A 17,129-nucleotide genomic window follows, 5' to 3' on the forward strand; every position below is an offset into this window, starting at 1 on the left:
AGATCCATCTATTCCAGAGGTGTGTAATAACACCTCTGAACAGGTTGATTATAAAAATAGGTTAATGAAAGAATTACTAATTAACAAGCACTGCCCACCAAGTGCAACAATAACAAAAAGGAAGGGTAGGTTAAGAGGCAATTTTAAATTAAAATGGAGTTGGATGGAAGAAGTTTTTTTCTTTTCTGCTCAGTAATGCTATTCCATATCTCTGCATATTTTATTTTTACCACCATCAATTCACTAAAGTTAAAGAATGACCGAGCTCTTGATATTTTCTAACCAGTGATCTTACGCCACAGGGAATTGTTTTTTGCATATTTAAATCTGTTCAAACTTGAGTTTTCTTTTAACAAAAACTGTTCTGTCCTTAGATTTTTGACTGATACTTTATAAATCCATATATATAAGTGGTAAGTACATTGATACAACCCATTTTGATGAGTTACTGATTCTAGCAATATAAAGGGAATAAACTAACAGAAGAGAATTGCTATTTCACTGTCGTATCCTAGGGTATTGATTGCTAATTTAGTCTCACTTAACTCAGATCCATAAAGTGTACAGAAGATATGAAGAAAATTCAGACTACTTGGACAAGCAGCATTTTAAAAAGCACAGCATTGGAAAGTGACGGCAATTGGAGGTTGACTGCTACATTCGTTATATTTGAGAAAACTATTTGTACTTACTGGATATTCAGCCCAATACAGCACCTCCTCTTCATCAAAGTCAACATCATAGCCATTCTGGACTCCAGCTACAGGAACTATGGCATCATTAGTTTTGTCATCAGGATCCAGAGAAATGCCAAAGATGATGCTGTTTCGCACAACAATTAGGAAAGGCTGTTCAGCTAAGAATGGTGAAGGAAGATTATTTTAAATTCTTCAGCAAATTTCAAAATCTTACACAAACATAAGCTTCTGCTTAAAGAGAAATATTATGACAGAGATTTTCTGCTAATGTAATCCATTTATGCTAAAACAAATTGGGCTTGGCGAGGCAGATACAATGCTGTTTTTACAGTCATACACAGTTGTGTTTATAAAACAAAAGCCAAATACTGTAGTGGCTAGAAATTCGAAATAAAAGGAGAAAGTAATGGAGAAACTCAGCAGGTCCGACAGAGGAGAGGAACAGAATTAACATTTTTGGAGTTGAATGGCTCTTCTATGGAGCCCCATGGTTCATTTGGTTTATCAATCGTAATGTAGTGTTAGAAAAACAAAACTTTGAGCAAAAGTCAGCTTTAATTAAGCAAATCTGAGCAAATTCTGAAAATCTGTAATCTTAATTTGGTCAATCAAAATGTGTTTGGGACAAAAACATTAAATGATCATCTTAGCCAAAGGAAGGGTTGCAAAAGAGGAAGGTAATATTCTAGTATTATTCCTCACCTTTCTCATTGCCCATGTATACAGGTCTGTTCTGATCTGGCATTTGTTTTAACAAAAATTTATCCTTCATTTTCCTGCCTCCTCCTCACAATTCCAAAACGTGTCCTCCTACCTCGATTAAATCAAAACAAAGTACCCAACTCCACTCAGTTGTACACTTTCTTATGATAGCAGATATTCTTCAAGATGAAGTGTAATGAATCTTAGGAAAATGTGACACCTACTTTTCAAGGCCAATTAGCAGTATAGACACATTACAGGAAATGGCTTGATTATAGAATTACAGGAATTACAGAAATCCTGACATTTTAAAACTAGATGGGTGGCTCATTTAAAAGCTGGACTTTTGAATTCACGGTGAGAAGTCACATGATGTCAGCATATAGCCCAACAGGTTTAGTTGAAGTCACAAGCTTTTGGAGTGCTGTTCCTTCATCAGGTGAAGTGAGGGAAGGAACAGTGCTCTGAGAGCTTGTGATTTCAAGTAAACCTGTTTGCACTATGTCCTGAAGTTGTGTGACTTCTGACTTTGTCCACCCCAGTCCAACACCAGCATTTCTGCATCATTTCTAATCCACAACAAGACACAGCACAGTGATTAGCACTGCTGCCTCACAGCGCCAGTGACCTGGGTTCAATTCCAGCCTCGGGCAACTGCCTGTGTAGAGTTTGCACATTCTCCCAGTGTCTGCATGGGTTTCCTCCAGATGGTCTGGTTTTCTCCCACAATCCAAAGATGTGGGGGTTAGGTGAATTGGCCATGCTAAATTGCTCATAGTAATCAGTAATATGTAGGTTAGGAGAACTAGTCAGGGGTAAGCATAGAGTAGGGGAATGGGTCTGGGTGAGTATCTCTTCAGAGGATCGGTGTGGATTTGTTGAGCCAAAGGGCCTGTTTCTACACTATAGGAATTCCAACTTCCTATGAAAATGAAACCTTTGATCATATATATGTTGTACATAACTTCTCAACCACCTGATAATGTCGCCTTGAATGAACATTTACCAAGCTGAGTTTAAATCAGATATCAAATAGCACAGAATATATTGAAATAAGTAGGATTTTGGATTTTATATGTTCCTGTTCATTTGTATTTGACACAGTTGTATTTTTAAAGCTTTGGGTAAGCCAAAAAAAAAGTTTTCTGCTGAAAATCACTGTTGGTAACTTAATCTCTGCTGAAAATATAAACTATTTGTTATTATCAAACTGCTACTGAGGAGCAAACATATCAATTGAGCAATCATTCCAAATCTTTCAACAACAAATAAAATTTCAATATTTGTATATTTGCATAATTGTCCTGCAAATATAATTAGAGCATTGATAAAACTATGGCAATGAGAGGAATAAAAACATTTTAGTATCTCTTTGTACACCTTCTCTTAAGGATTTGAAAATAATTTCCAGAAGACAAATCCTGCATAATACAATTGTAAATGTGAGCAAAATACTTCAATATACTGTAAGACTTCTTCATGCTGAATGAGTGCTAATAAAGAATAAAAATAAAATTGGAAGCCAAAAGTATAATTTTGAGATTCAATAACCATTCATAGAGTTGACAAGATCTAAGAGAACACAATTTTAAGCAGTTGAGCCCAAAAACAGGCAATTGAACTACTGAGCATAAATGTTAATATCTTATTGCAAAAAGCCTAGGGTTGTTTTCTGAAAGTCTTTTGAAATTCAATTTCATCAGAAGAATGCATTTACATCCATCTAATTCAATTATTTATAAGGTCTAGAACAATATTTTCTGCTGGCGTTAAAAAAGCCCAAACCTGCACCACAAGTAGTCGGTGGAAAATATCAGATGTGCTTCCCAAAAATAGCAATCCAAAGTTCATTTTTAAACTACTTTCCCTGTACTAATTTGTATGTGGGGATTGAAGAGTGTTGAATTTCCTACCATGGTTTGTGAAATAACTTAACCCAGGCTGGTATCCAGTTACCAAGTCACCTTTTATTCACATATAGAGAGTTCTTGACACAGTTTCAGCTGCCTCAGAGCCAGCTTTCAAAGTGAGCAGAATCTCTGACACTCCTAATCTTATCTGTCAGCCGGAGCTCCCTGACCAGACCAGATTAACAGCCCAAATCAGGGAATTTATATTCTATGAGATCCACCTGGCTGACCTTGGCACAGTCACTGCATTCTGCCCATTCCTTTGTAACTTTAAATACAAAGCCTGCCCCCTGTAAAAGTCATCAGACCTTTCCTCCTAATCAAATGTGCCTTGGAATTATTCTATTACTTTAGACAATACAGATTTAAAATTCAGAAATCTTTATTGTTTCCTCTGTATGACATAACTAGATGTGAAAGTCAACATTTTCAGTGAGGTATTGATCATAATTCTGTCCCACCTTTTGCACAGTGTTTCAAATCAGCCATTAGGTTCCAGCCTGAGGGGCAGACACATGAATAGAATCTAGGAGCCGATGCCGAAAGCAGACATAAGTGGCTGCAAGGATTGGACAAACATGGATTCCAAGCTGGGAAGCAAAACAAATATTCATAACATTGTTGTAGATATCAAAGGAGTCAGTCAAATTTACAACTAGAGTTTGATTCTCTAAATATAAATAGAGTAAGCATTAATTTAATATTAGGCTAAAGTGGTGTTAAGAAAATGCAATGCAGTTTACTATAGTAAACTGGTATGGAAGCAAAGTTGGGGAAAATATTAATATCACAGTACGATAGGAAGTGATTGGAACATGCTTTATCTTTTACAATGTTAACTCTTAACTCCACAAAATCATCTCTATTTATTAGGCTTGTGAAACTGAGCTGGATTTTATGCAGCCCATAAGAGGCCTTGCAGTAGTCTTCCAGCAGGGGGAAAACCTCTTCCAATTATGTCAGATGGTGGAAGAGACTGATTTAGGACTCCTAGCCGTTGCCAACAGTAAGTGAATTTGTCTTCTCTGTAAGCTAGTTGACACCAAGTCCACTGCAACTTCGTAATGGTACACAGAGTAAATGCAGAGTGTGTGGATGTGTCTCATATCCTCAGGAGGTAGAAAAGGAAAACCTGTCAGATTTGACAGGGATACTCTGTTTTCTTGATATGCTGTTCCCACAGCTGGAAGTCACCCCTGACCTAGCTCCATGGAGTCCCTTCAGAATCATGTGGGTGGTTGGGGGTTCGTGAGGCCAAGGAAAATGCAGGAGACACTGCATTCACAAGCTGCCCAGCATCAGATTGGTTGGCAGCCCTCAATGGGTAGCACTTGTGCATCTGGGGACCGCAGCCACAGGGAAGGCCCAATAGTGTCTGAAGTGCATTTGATTCCATTGGATCTCCATCAAGGAACTACCAAGTTTTTCCACTCGTTCTATGACTAGTGCATGCGACCCTTGTTGGCCCAAAACATCCCAGTCAGTAAGTTACGACGAGGTTGAGAGTCGCAGGGAGAAATTATTTACTTGAATGATGTCCTGACCGGCTTGACATTTAATAGAATTGCTTTATTATATCTGGTCTGGCACATGTCAAATGTAATGCACAATCTCCATGATCCTAAAATACCACTAAATGTAATATTAAAAATACAAAAAATGTAATTGGGTTTATTAGACAAGAATTAATATGATTTTTGACCTACCAGGTGGTTGCCTGACAGAATGAACAGCAACTATTCCGAGTGGCTCAATTACATTTCTGATCATCACAGTCTGATTCTTTCCATGCCACTTATTTACTCTAGTAACACGGTTAGATCGTCGTTCAGTCCAATACACAAAATCCTCAAAAATGGTTATGGCATGTGGATGTTGTAGGATCTACAACATGATGTATAATTATGGAGGGTTTTATATCAAATCATAAATTCCAAAGAGGTATGTCTAATTTCTAAGTAACAGGTAGATAATACTTTATTCACTTACCAAGTCACTAGCTAAAACCTGTCTCCTGTTGTTCCCATTGTAATCACAATGTTCAATATAATCCAAATATGCATCAGCAAAATAAAGTAGTTTAGTTGGATAATCAATGCTTAAACCATTTGGCCAGAAGATTTTGCGACTTATTAAGACAGTTCGCAAGGTGCCATCCATACTGGCCTTTTCAATTCGTGGGTTTTTTCCCCAGTCTGTCCAGAACATTAGATGAGTACTATAAAGTAAAGTCAAATTGACAGAATCAGTTGAAAATCAAAGAGGAATTTATTTGTGATCCCCAACCACACCAACCCCCACCATAAGCATTTTTTGAACCTGATTGCGATCTTGATGATTTCTCTCACATCTCTTCTGCACAGTCTGGATTATAGATACAAATAGCCACTAAAGTCCTTGCAACTAAATTATAGTTAAGTACAATTCAAACAAAGACAAGTTGTATCTGTTTTTAATTTCTACCATATGTGAAGTATTATTGCTTATCTCTCACAATATTCCAGCTTGTTGTCTAGCTGAGAACAGATTATAAAGTTTACTCAACTAAACGTTAAAACAAAAAGATCCCCAGGACTCGAAAGATTCGATCAGGAATGATACATTTAGAACATTTGCGGTTCCATAAAGCAACAAAAACGCATGCAGTGCTGGAACGGGGGGAACAGGATACACCACAGCATCTCGCCAAGGCAATTAAAGATATCCTGTAAATGATAGCATTGTCAACAATATCCACATTTGACTAACATATAAAATGATCCCGATTCAAAGAAAGACTCTCCATTGTCGATATTTAAGGGGAGGTGACAGACTCATGGTAAAATTGCTAGACTGTTAATCCTGAGACCCAGGAAAAGTTCTGGGGACCTGGGTTTGAATCCCACCATGGCAGATGGTGAAATTTGAATTCAATAAAATCTGGGATTAAGAATCTAATAGTGACCATGAATCCATTGCTGATTATCAGAAAAACCCCTCTGGTTTACTAATGTCCTTCAGGGAAGGAAACTGCCATCCTTACCTGGTCTGGGCTACATGTGACTCTAGACCTACAGCAATGTGGTTGACTCTTAACTGCCCTCTGGCCTGTAGGGACATTTAATAAATGCTGCTTAGCCAACAACACCCTCATCCCATGAATGAATAAAAAAAATTACATTTCTCTAACACCTACAAGATGGAGCCTCAATTTTGTAGTGGATTTTCCTTGTGGATTTCACTTCACTATCACAAATTTGATGAAAATGCATGGGACTTTCAATGCTTGAGGAGAAATTTTAACCAAACTTAAAGTGTCAAAACATGACAAGCCCTAAGGAAATCCCTAGTTAAAATCTATTAAAACTGCCAAAAAATTTAAAGCGAGTGTTTTCCAATTCTTAATGTCAGACACTGACTTTTATGGACAAATTAACAGATCAGCATTTCAGGTTGCTTAATTCATGAGGAAAGTTAGTTTGTCTATTAAATCTGATTATTTATAACTTTCACATTGTACTGTCTGATGCCAAAACATTATTCATTAATAATTATTGATTCACATCCATGACGTTTTTAAAAGCATACCTTAATTTATGTTATTGTGTTTTGATACAAAAACACTATGTACTAAATAGTACGTCTCTGCAAAAATAATAATAAATGATAAACTTATGAATATTTCTATAATACCTATATTTTGATACATCATACATTGTTTTGATACTTTATCAGAACCTATGGATATGTACAATTTAGTCAAAATAGATGCTGGAAGTACTTAAATATTCATCTTAAATTAGAAAGAAGTGTGCTAATTTCTAAGGTATGTTGTCTTATCTCAGAAAAATTCAGACTGATTATTGTTAAATTGCTATATGCTTAAAATAATGTTTAACGGGCATAGATCTTTCTGGTTTATATCTGAATTTAGTCGTATTCAAAGATAATTAATTAATTAAGCATTTAACAAGGCTGTGTAAACTGGTTCATAAAGATCAGTTAAACATTTTCTGAAACTAAGGTCTGAAATTGTAGTTGGGCAGAGGCTCAGAGATTGACAGGAAGATGCAGAGGGAAAAACTCTTTGAACATGTTTCTAATCAATACTTCAGGTTTCAAAGCTTTCAAAAAGACAAAATTAAGTCAGCACTCAGCATAATATTCATAATAAAATTAAAAATATATAGTGCACATGAATAAATCACGACATAGCCATTACAGAGATTTGACTGCAGCATAATATAGATTAGGTCTTAAGTATTGAGGGGCATCGAAGTTAGGTAAACACGAAAGGGTAGCTTTGTTAATCAAGGATGGTATTTAGTGCAATAGTTAGAGATAACCTTGGTCAGGTGATCAGCATTTAAAATCGATTTGGGTGGAATAATAAGGAAAATAAATCACTAGTTGGAGTGGTCTACATGCCACCTAATAGCAAACACAACATAGGACAACTTATATAAGTAGTAGTATTGGGTGCTTATTTTAAAACAATGACAATAATCAAAGTTAAAAGTCACACAACACCAGGTTATAGTCCAACAAGTTTAATTGGAAGCACACTAGTTTTCAGAGTGCCGGTCCTTCATTACCTGATGAAGGAGTGATGCTCCGAAAGCTAGCATGCTTCCAATTAAACCTGTTGAACTATAACCTGGTGTTGTGTGATTTGCAACTTTGTACACCCCAGTCCAACACCGACATCTCCAAATCATGACAATAATCATGGGAGACTTTAATCTACATATACTGGAAAATCAAATTGGTAGTATTAGTCTGAATGAGACGTTCATAGTATGCTTTTAAGACGAAGCAAGAGGAACAAGGGTAGGATGTTTGACCCCTTGAGCATACTCCGCCATTCAATAGAATTGTGGCTGATCTGACATTGCATACGTCTACTTTCTTGCATCTTCCCTGTAATACTTGATTCCCCTACTGCTCAAGAATCTATCTATCTCAGCCACAAATATACACAAGGACTTTGCCTTCACAGTTCTCTGTGGCAAGGTGTTCTAAGACTCTCAATCCTCAAAGAAGAAATTTCTCCTTATCTTAGTCTCTATTGGCACCTCATCATTTTGAGACAATGTCTTCTTGCCCTAGACTCTCCCACGAGAGGAAACATTCTCTTCGGATTTATCCTGTCAAGCCCCTTAATCTTATATCTTTCAATGAGATCACCTCTAATTCTTCTAACCCCCAATGAGTTTAGTGCCAACCCTTTTAATCTTTGCTCATAACAGATAAACCTTCCATTCTGGGGATCTTTCTAGAGAACCTTCTCTGAACTGCTTGCAATGAATAATATATTTTCTTAAATAAGGGGATTAAAAATGTTTACAGTATGCCAGATGAGGTCTCACCAGTGCCTTGTACAATTGCACTAAAACCTCTTTACACTATTACCCCAACACTTTCAAAATGAGGGCCACCATTCCATTAGCCTTCCCGATTATCTGCTGCACCTATGTGTTACCTGTATTTTGTGCACAACGTCCCTGAAGACCCTTTGTGATGCAGATTATGTAAGGTTTGCTATTATGCAATGTGACAGGATTAAGTCAAGACCACAATGTAAAGGCATCTCTTGAAGCAAAGACTACAACATGATTGATTTAACATCTAATTTTACATCTAATTTGAAAGGTAGAAGAGTGTGTCTAAGGCTAGTATTTTAAACATAAATAAAAGCAACTATATGAGCATGAAAGGTGAGCTATTAGAAGTAAATAGGCATTCTACACTAGGGAATACATTAATGCAATCAAAGTGGCAGACATTTTGGGGACATTCAAAATAAGTATATTCTTAAGAGGGAGGGACAGCAGTCAGAAGTCATGGTACACATTGGTACCAATGACAAGTAGGGAAAGGGAGGAGGACATGAAAAGAGAACATAGGGAGTTAGGCTGGAAGCTAGAAAGCAGGACGAGCAGAGTAATACACTCAAGAATGCTACCAGTGCCATGGGCTACTGAGGCTAGGAATAGAAAGTGAGTGCAAATGAACATGTGACTTCAGATATATGGATCACTGAGATACTTTCTGGGGAAGGTGGGAAATGAACAAGAAGGACAGGTTGCATCTGAACTGGAGGGGTACCAATATCCTGGGCTGGAGGTTTTCTTGAGCTCTTTGGAAGGGTTTAAACTAGATTGGCAGAGGGTTGGGAACTGGAGCTACAGAGCAGATGATGGAGTAAATAGCGGACAGCCTGACACAGCGTGCATAGATCCTGCGAGAAGGGAAATGCACTTGATAGGACAAAGATGCAGTCAGTTGATGTGTGTCTATGTGAATGCCACAAGTATCAGGAATAACTGTGACGAACTTAGAGCATGGATCAGTACTTGGAACAATGATATTGTGGCCATTATGGAGACTTGGATATCACAAGAGCAGGAATGGTTGCTGGATGTTCCAGGATTCAGATGTTTCAAAAGGAATATTGGGATGAGGTAAAAGAAGTAGAGTAGTGGCATTGCTAATCAAGGGTAGTATCACAGATGCAGAAAGGTAGGTCAATGAGGAGGGTTTGTCTACACAATCAGCATGGGTGGAAGTCAGAAACAGGAAAGGAGGAGAAGTGACTTTATTGGGAGTTTTCTACAGACACCCCAGTAGCAACAGTGACATGGAGGAGCAAATTGGGAGGCAGAGTTTGGAAAGGTTCAGAAGTAACAGGGTTGTTGTCATGGGTGACTTTAACTTCCCTAATATTGATTGGAACCTTCTTAGTTCAAATAGTTTGGATGGAGCAGATTTTGTCAGGTGTGTCCAGGAATGGTTCCTAACTCAATATGTAGATAGGCCGACAAGAGGGGTGCCCATATTGGATTTGTTGCTTGGCAATGAACTATGTCAGATCTCTCGGTGGGAGAGCATTTCAGAGATAGTGATCAAAACTCCCAGACCTTTACAATACTCATGGAGAGGGATAGGAGCAGACAGTATGATAAAATATTTAATTGGGGAAGGGGGAATTCCCATGCTATTGTGCAGGAATTGGTGCGCTTAAATTGGGAACTGATGTTCTTGGGGAATGCACGACAGAAATGTGGAGGTTGTTTAGGAAGCATTTCCTGGTAATGCTGGACATTATAGGAAGGATGTGGAAGCTTTAGAGAGGGTGCACAGGAGATTTACTAGGATGCTGCCTGGTCTGGAGGGCATGTCTTATGAAGAAAGGTTGAGGGAGCTAGGGCTTTTCTCAATGGAGCGAAGAAGGATGAGAGGTAACTTGATAGAGGTATACAAGATGATGACTGGCATAGATAAAGTGGATAGCCAGAAACTTCTTCCCATGGCGGAAATGTCTATTACAAGAGGATGTAATTTTATGGTGATTGGAGGAAGGTTTTGGGGAGATGACAGAGGCAGGTTCTTTACACAGAGAGTGGTGGGTGCGTGGAATGCAGTGCCAGCAATGGTAGTAGAGTCAGATACATTAGGACATTTCAGCAACTCTTGGGTAGGCACATGGAAGAAAGTACCATGAAAGGTATGTGAGGTAGTTTGACCTTAGAGTAGGATAAAAGGTCAGCACAATATTGAGGCCAAAGGGCCTGCACTGTGCTGTACTGTTCTATGTTCTTACTGTTAAGAAAATTTCCAAGGGGAGGACTCAGCATGCATGCTTAACTGAAGTAGTTCGGGAAAGCATCAATCAAAAATAAAACTATGCAAGGATGAGTGACAAATAATGGCTGATAATAACTAAATGAATAATCAGGAGGGAGCAATTAGAGTATGAGAGGAAAATAGCTACAAATTTAAAAATGATTAGGAGTTTCACTGGTATTTAGAAAGGAAGAATGAATAAAGCGAATGTTTGTCTTCTTGAGAGTGAAAATGATAAAGTGGTGGCAGACGAAATGAAGTAATACTTTACTTCTGTTGTCACAACAGAGGAAACAGAAGTATTGCAGTAAAAGATGTAACTCAGAAAATGGAAGAGACAGAGGAACTTAGTGAAATTATAATCACTAGGGAAGCACTACTAAACAAACTGTAGAGTGTGGGCTGATAAGGTTAGATTGCCAAGGTGGCTAATGAGGTAGCAGATGCATTGTTGCTAATTTTCCAAAATTCTCTTAATTTAGGAAAGGTTTCATCAGACTAGAAAGCAGCTAATAAACCTGTTTATTTAAAGGAAAGAGGCAGAATTTCAGAAATCTTGGGCCAGTTGGCTTGACTTCAGTCATGGAGAAGATGTTAGAATTAAATCATTAAAGCAGCTACAGTTGGAGACTCAGAAAAACTCGAGCTAATCAGGGAGAGTCAGCACAGTTTTATGAAAAGGAAATAATGTTTAACTAAATTTATTACACTTCTTTGAAAGAATAGCATGTGTTGTTGATAAAGAGGAGTCAATAACTATACTGAACTTAGATTTCCATAGGTGTTTGATAAGATGCCTCACTAAATGTTATTGCAGAAAATAAAAGTTCATGCTGTAGCGGTGTAACATGTTAGCATGAATACAGGAAAGGCTGGCTGGCTGGCAGAAAATAGAAAATATGCATAATTGGTTCTTTTTCAGATTGACAGAATGTGACAAATGGAGTCCTGCAGGGTTCTGTGCTGGGGCCTCAATTTTTTATAATTTACATCAATGACTTAGAAGAGGTTAGCAAAAGCATGCAAATAAAATTTATATGCTTTTGCTACCATCTTCTAAGTCATTGAGGTTGACAGAAACATAGATGGGAAAGTACATTGTGCAATGGTGAGACAAATATAGGTAGTTTGAGCAAATGGACAAATATCTAGCAGATAAAGTATAAAGTATAACATTGGGAAAACCTTCACTTTGGCAGGAAGAACCAAAAAGCAGAGTATTACGTAAATGGCAAACAATTGTAGAATTGGGAGATGCACTCAAGCTTGGGTGTTAAAGAAAAGAACAAAGAACAAAGAAACTTTACAGCCCAGGAACAGGCCCTTCGGCCCTCCAAGCCTGAGCTGATCCAAATCTACTGTCTAAACCTGTCGCCCAATTCCTAAGCATCTGTATCTCTCTGCTCCCCACCTACTCATGCATCTGTCCAGATGCACCTTAAATGAATCTACCGTGCCTGCCTCTACCACCTCTGCTGGCAATGCGTTCCAGACACCCACCACCCTCTGTGTGAAGTACCTGCCGCATGCATCCTCCTTAAACTTTTCACCTCTCACCTTGGAAGTGTGACCTCTCGTTACTAAATCATTCACCCTGGGAAAAGCTTATCTCTATCCACCCTGTCTATATCCTTCATGGTTTTGTAAACCTCAATCAGGTCCCCCCGCAATCTCCTTTTTTCTAATGAAAACAAACCTAACCTACTCAACCTCTCTTCATAGGTAGCTCCTTCCATACTAGGTAACATCCTCATAAACCTTCTCTGCACCCTCTCCAAAGCGTCCACATCCTTTTAGTAATGTGGCGTCCAGAACTACACAGTATTCTAAATTCAGTCGGACCAATGTCTTGTACAATTTTAACATGACTTGCCAGCTCTTATACTCAATACCCCATCCAATGAAGGCAAGCATACCATATGCCTTCTTAACCACTCTATCCACCTGTGCAGCAACCTTCAGGGTACAATGGACCTGCATTCCCAGATCTCTCTGCCCATCAATTTTTCCCAAGGCTCTTCCGTTCATTGTAGAATTCGCTCTAGAATTAGTCTTGCCTAAATGCATCACCTCGGATTTGTCTGGATTGAAAGCCATCTGCCACTTTTCTGTCCAACTCTCCAGTCTATCTATATCTTCTTATATTCTTTGACAGTCCCTTATGCTTTCTGCTACTCCACCAATCTTTGTCATCTTCAAACTTGCTGATCATACCAACAGTGCCCTCTTCCAGATCATTTATGTAAATCACAAACAACAGTGGCTCCAACACTGATCCCAGTGGAACACACTGGTCACCATTTTGAGAAACTCCCTTCAACTACTACTCTCTGTCTCCTGTTGCTCAAACAGTTTTTTATCCACCTAGCTAGAACACCCTGCACACCATGTGACTTCACTTTTTGTGCATAAGTCTTGTGCATGAGTCACAAAAAATTAGTATGCAAGTTCAGCAAATAAACAAGGCGGCTAATGTGGTGCTATTCTTTATTACAAGAGCAACTGAACATAAAAGTAAGGATATTATGCTTCAGTTGTACAGGGCACTAATGAGACCACACCTCAAATACTGTGCACAACCTTGGTCTTATTATTTAAGAAGGTACGTAAATCCATTGGAGGCAGTTAAGAGGAGGTTTACTAAAAACTGATACCTAGAAGGAATGGTTTGTCTTATGAGGATGGGTAGAACATAAAGAGCTCCTTTCCAGAGGAGCTTCAAAGAGTGAGGGTGACTTGATTGAAGTGTATGAAATACTGAATCATCTCAGCAAGTTAGACATGAAAAACAAACTTCTTTTTGTAGATAAGTCCAGAACTGTGGTCAGTGTTTTTAAATTAGGATTCACCCTTTTGGGGCAGAGACAAGGAGAAACTCTTTCTCTCAGAGGATTCTGAAGAATGGTCACTGAACCTGAAACATGGACTCTGCTTTCTCTCCATAGATACTGCCAGACCTGCTGAGTTTTTCCAGCTATATCTTTTTTTTCTCAAAATTGCTTGACTTTGAAACTCTTACTCATAAGGCGATCTAATTTTTAAAAAAGAGGTGCAAGTTAATTCTTGTTAGGCAAGGGAATCAAAGGCAATACTGTAGATGGGAAAATGGAAATAGAGACACAAACAAATGAGCCAATTTTTATTGAATGGTGGAGCAGATTGAATGGCCTACTCCTATTATACAAATATATTTGTATAACCCTTCTTTCCTAAACAACAGGTTCATAAACAAATGTTGTTTTTGTCTTACTTATTTCGGGGATCCAACACCAATCCCCTCGGATTTGTTATATTATCGCTGAGTAACACACTTCTGTGGCTGCCATCCAGCTTCGAAACCTCTATTGTTTGAAGAACATAGTCTGCCCAGTAGAGATTACGGCCTACCCAATCCACTGCAATGCTTTCTGTGACAGTCACTCCACTGTCAAATATCTGTTGGCATAGATTGAATCATCAGTGATAATGCAACTAAGTGTAACTTACAGAAAAAAAGGTAATCTGATATTATATATTCTTAATTCTGAAGATTTATTTTGCAGACACATTTTAGCATTGTAAAGCCTAAAATAAAAGATTACATAGCCACAAATATTTAGTTACTGAAATGGCATGTTCTGCCTTAGCATCTGCTCAGATCTTGCACAAAAATAATACAGAATATATCTTTTTTTCCAGTTTTTTCTCTATTCTTCATTACTGGTATATGTTAAAGTACCATAGAGCAATGAACTATATTTCATGCGATACTTGATAGGAAAAATAAAAGAAATACGTACAATCTTTCGATCTGTTCCATTTTCAAAAGCACTCCAAACTTTGTCTTGACTTACATCTGACCAATAAATTCGACCAGTTATTGAATCAAAGTCAATTGCAACAATATTTCTCCCATCTCGGATAACACTCTGAATGACATGTGGATGAGCACTAATGTTGTCAGAAACTATCTGATCACGGCTTGTCACCATTATCAGAACATTGGTTGTATCTAGACAGAAACATAATTTATCAATTCTATTGAATCAACAGAAACAAAAGAGCTTACTGAAAATCAGAAATGATAACATCAATGCTAGAACAATTGAACTGTAACACAGAATGCTAGGCAATTAAGTATGCAGACTATTCTCCAAATCAGGGTTTGGGAAGGAAGACGAGATTGCAAAAAGTGCTAAGGTGCACATTCCAGAAATATAACAATGTGTTTGGTTAACTGGTTTAAAATTCAGAAGTCTTAAAAATAAATTGTAAGCAAGCAAAAATTTTCAAGTTTCCAATATTTTACACTGGCATGTCTATTAACACTCTTCTACAACTAAACTAGCCCAAGTATATAAAGTAAGAATGCTAAGACCAACTCATCAATATGACCCTGGATGTGACCATTTATTTGGCATTCATCTGTCAGAGGTCTCAACTGCACGATTTCTCACCACACTCTTTCTTGCTTTTTTCCATTCCTCTTCCACAAAATCATTGGTTCCAATTCCCAAATCATAAACCCTGAAAGATTATTCTAGTTCAGATCACAACGTTGTATTCTTTTATGCAAAACTCAAAAACATTTCACTTATCTTTGCCAATGCCTTTCATTAAAGTCTCCCTTTTCAGTTCACTTTGGGATAATCCACTTTAGGATTACCTTGTCAATAACAAAATTGCTTGTTTAACATCCTGGCCAAGGATGACTAGGAATCGTGGAAAAGATGGAATGATGCAGTTTCAATGTCATCCCAAATGGTTTGCAGTCAAATCTTTAGTATTCCCAAAATGCTTTTCCAACCCCAGTACAAGCAAAACATTTTCCTGTCATCGATTTCTACATTGCTTCATGTTTGATCTGAACTATGCATTATATCTGAGTTTAGATTTGAGCTGTCCAAAAATGTAGTCAGAATTTAACATCTCAATTATAATAAAGCCTGGAGTTACATTTCAGGCTGAGCACATGTAAATTCTGAGGGTGGTAAAATCTAAGCTGTGCATATTTAGAATATCTTTGCATTAAGACCAACATGACTCACTCAAGAAAGGTCTCAGTTACATCAGCATTCACACGTTGAATAGGATAAATATCACATGCAAAATTTTTGTAAAAAATCAAGGGTTTGCAATTCATTGAATCATAGAATCATAAAATTCTGGAACTGTTTGGTAGATGTTCATTGTGAGCTAATCCTGTCTGCTCATCACAACCAATTCCAGGATAAAAAGTAAAGTGAAGAATTCAGATGAGTCCCAAGGAATGTTGATGCCCTCCAATGCAAAGTAAATTAAGGACTTCGCCCTTTACGGCAAGAATTACAGCAGAGGTCTAGATCAGCAACATCTTGATACCAACACAAAAATGCTCCTCTCACAGAATATTGACTCTAAATCCTATTAGGTCAGTTTAAACATTAATAGAACTAAATCATTCTTCCCTTCTATGATTAATTATCATTTGCCATACTAAGACACAGATGTTATTCACATCATTGGAGTTAATCAAAAAGAAAACAACTTAAATAGGTTAAGTTTGAAGATGAATGATTCAGCAAATACAAATTTCATAAAATATATGGTGAATTCGTTTTCCTGTAGCTTAGAGCAGTACCTCCCAAACTTTATCTGCCTGTAATCCAGCTTGGAGAATTATGTTATCTGAAAGGAGAGAAGGCTTGCACTCCCTTTGATAAGGATGGAAGGGGTCCTAGCTGCCTTACAATACACAAATAGTTAAGGCATGCCACCTACTTAGTGGCATATGGGCTATCTTACTGCAGTGGTGGTGTCACTGCGTCTGGACCATGAGTCCTAGGTTCAAGTCCCACCTACTCTAGAAATGTGTCATAACATTTCTGATCAAACTTATTTGAAAATATAAAGTGCTGGAGGGCTGAAAGCTATTAGAACCCCTCAGAGTTGTGAGAGCGGAGGGTGGGGGAGTGTAGGGTGCGTTTAGTTTCTGAACAGGCGTTGATATTATATAACGCTCAGTCATTTACTCTCTGTCTCATTCTTACTCACTCAGCATGTGTTAAAATGCTCACTTCCTCAGCCATTCTTTCACACTTTATCACTTTCTCTCTGTGGACTCTGAAGTTTCTTGAAGCCTAGCTTAGATGATTGACAAGCTTGATAAAGATATGATGAAAAGGTAAACTGCAAACTTTTCAGCAATGTCTGTGTTAATTTTTTTTCAGGTCAGCAGCAACCTCAATAATAGGGG

The 17,129-nt window shown here is 37.8% G+C and overlaps 1 protein-coding gene and 1 non-coding gene across 4 annotated transcripts in view; one reads left to right on the forward strand and one right to left on the reverse strand.

Moving 5' to 3' along the window:
* lrp2a (low density lipoprotein receptor-related protein 2a) overlaps window positions 1-17,129 on the reverse strand; it is a 346,919-nt gene that overhangs the window by 195,072 nt on the left and 134,718 nt on the right. For all 3 annotated transcript variants that reach the window (XM_072579538.1, XM_072579537.1, XM_072579536.1), the window contains 6 exons: window positions 14,695-14,906; window positions 14,166-14,350; window positions 5,300-5,528; window positions 5,017-5,194; window positions 3,772-3,900; window positions 693-856 (listed from right to left, as the gene is read on the reverse strand). In XM_072579538.1, coding sequence (XP_072435639.1) covers window positions 693-856; window positions 3,772-3,900; window positions 5,017-5,194; window positions 5,300-5,528; window positions 14,166-14,350; window positions 14,695-14,906 — 1,097 coding nt within the window. The remainder of the gene's footprint in view (window positions 1-692; window positions 857-3,771; window positions 3,901-5,016; window positions 5,195-5,299; window positions 5,529-14,165; window positions 14,351-14,694; window positions 14,907-17,129) is intronic.
* LOC140482539 (U6atac minor spliceosomal RNA) lies at window positions 16,555-16,681 on the forward strand. Its single transcript, XR_011961742.1, has one exon. It is a non-coding gene; the product is annotated as a U6atac minor spliceosomal RNA (small nuclear RNA).

This window comes from Chiloscyllium punctatum, chromosome 10 (genome assembly GCF_047496795.1).
Source record: "Chiloscyllium punctatum isolate Juve2018m chromosome 10, sChiPun1.3, whole genome shotgun sequence".
NCBI lineage: Eukaryota > Metazoa > Chordata > Chondrichthyes > Orectolobiformes > Hemiscylliidae > Chiloscyllium > Chiloscyllium punctatum.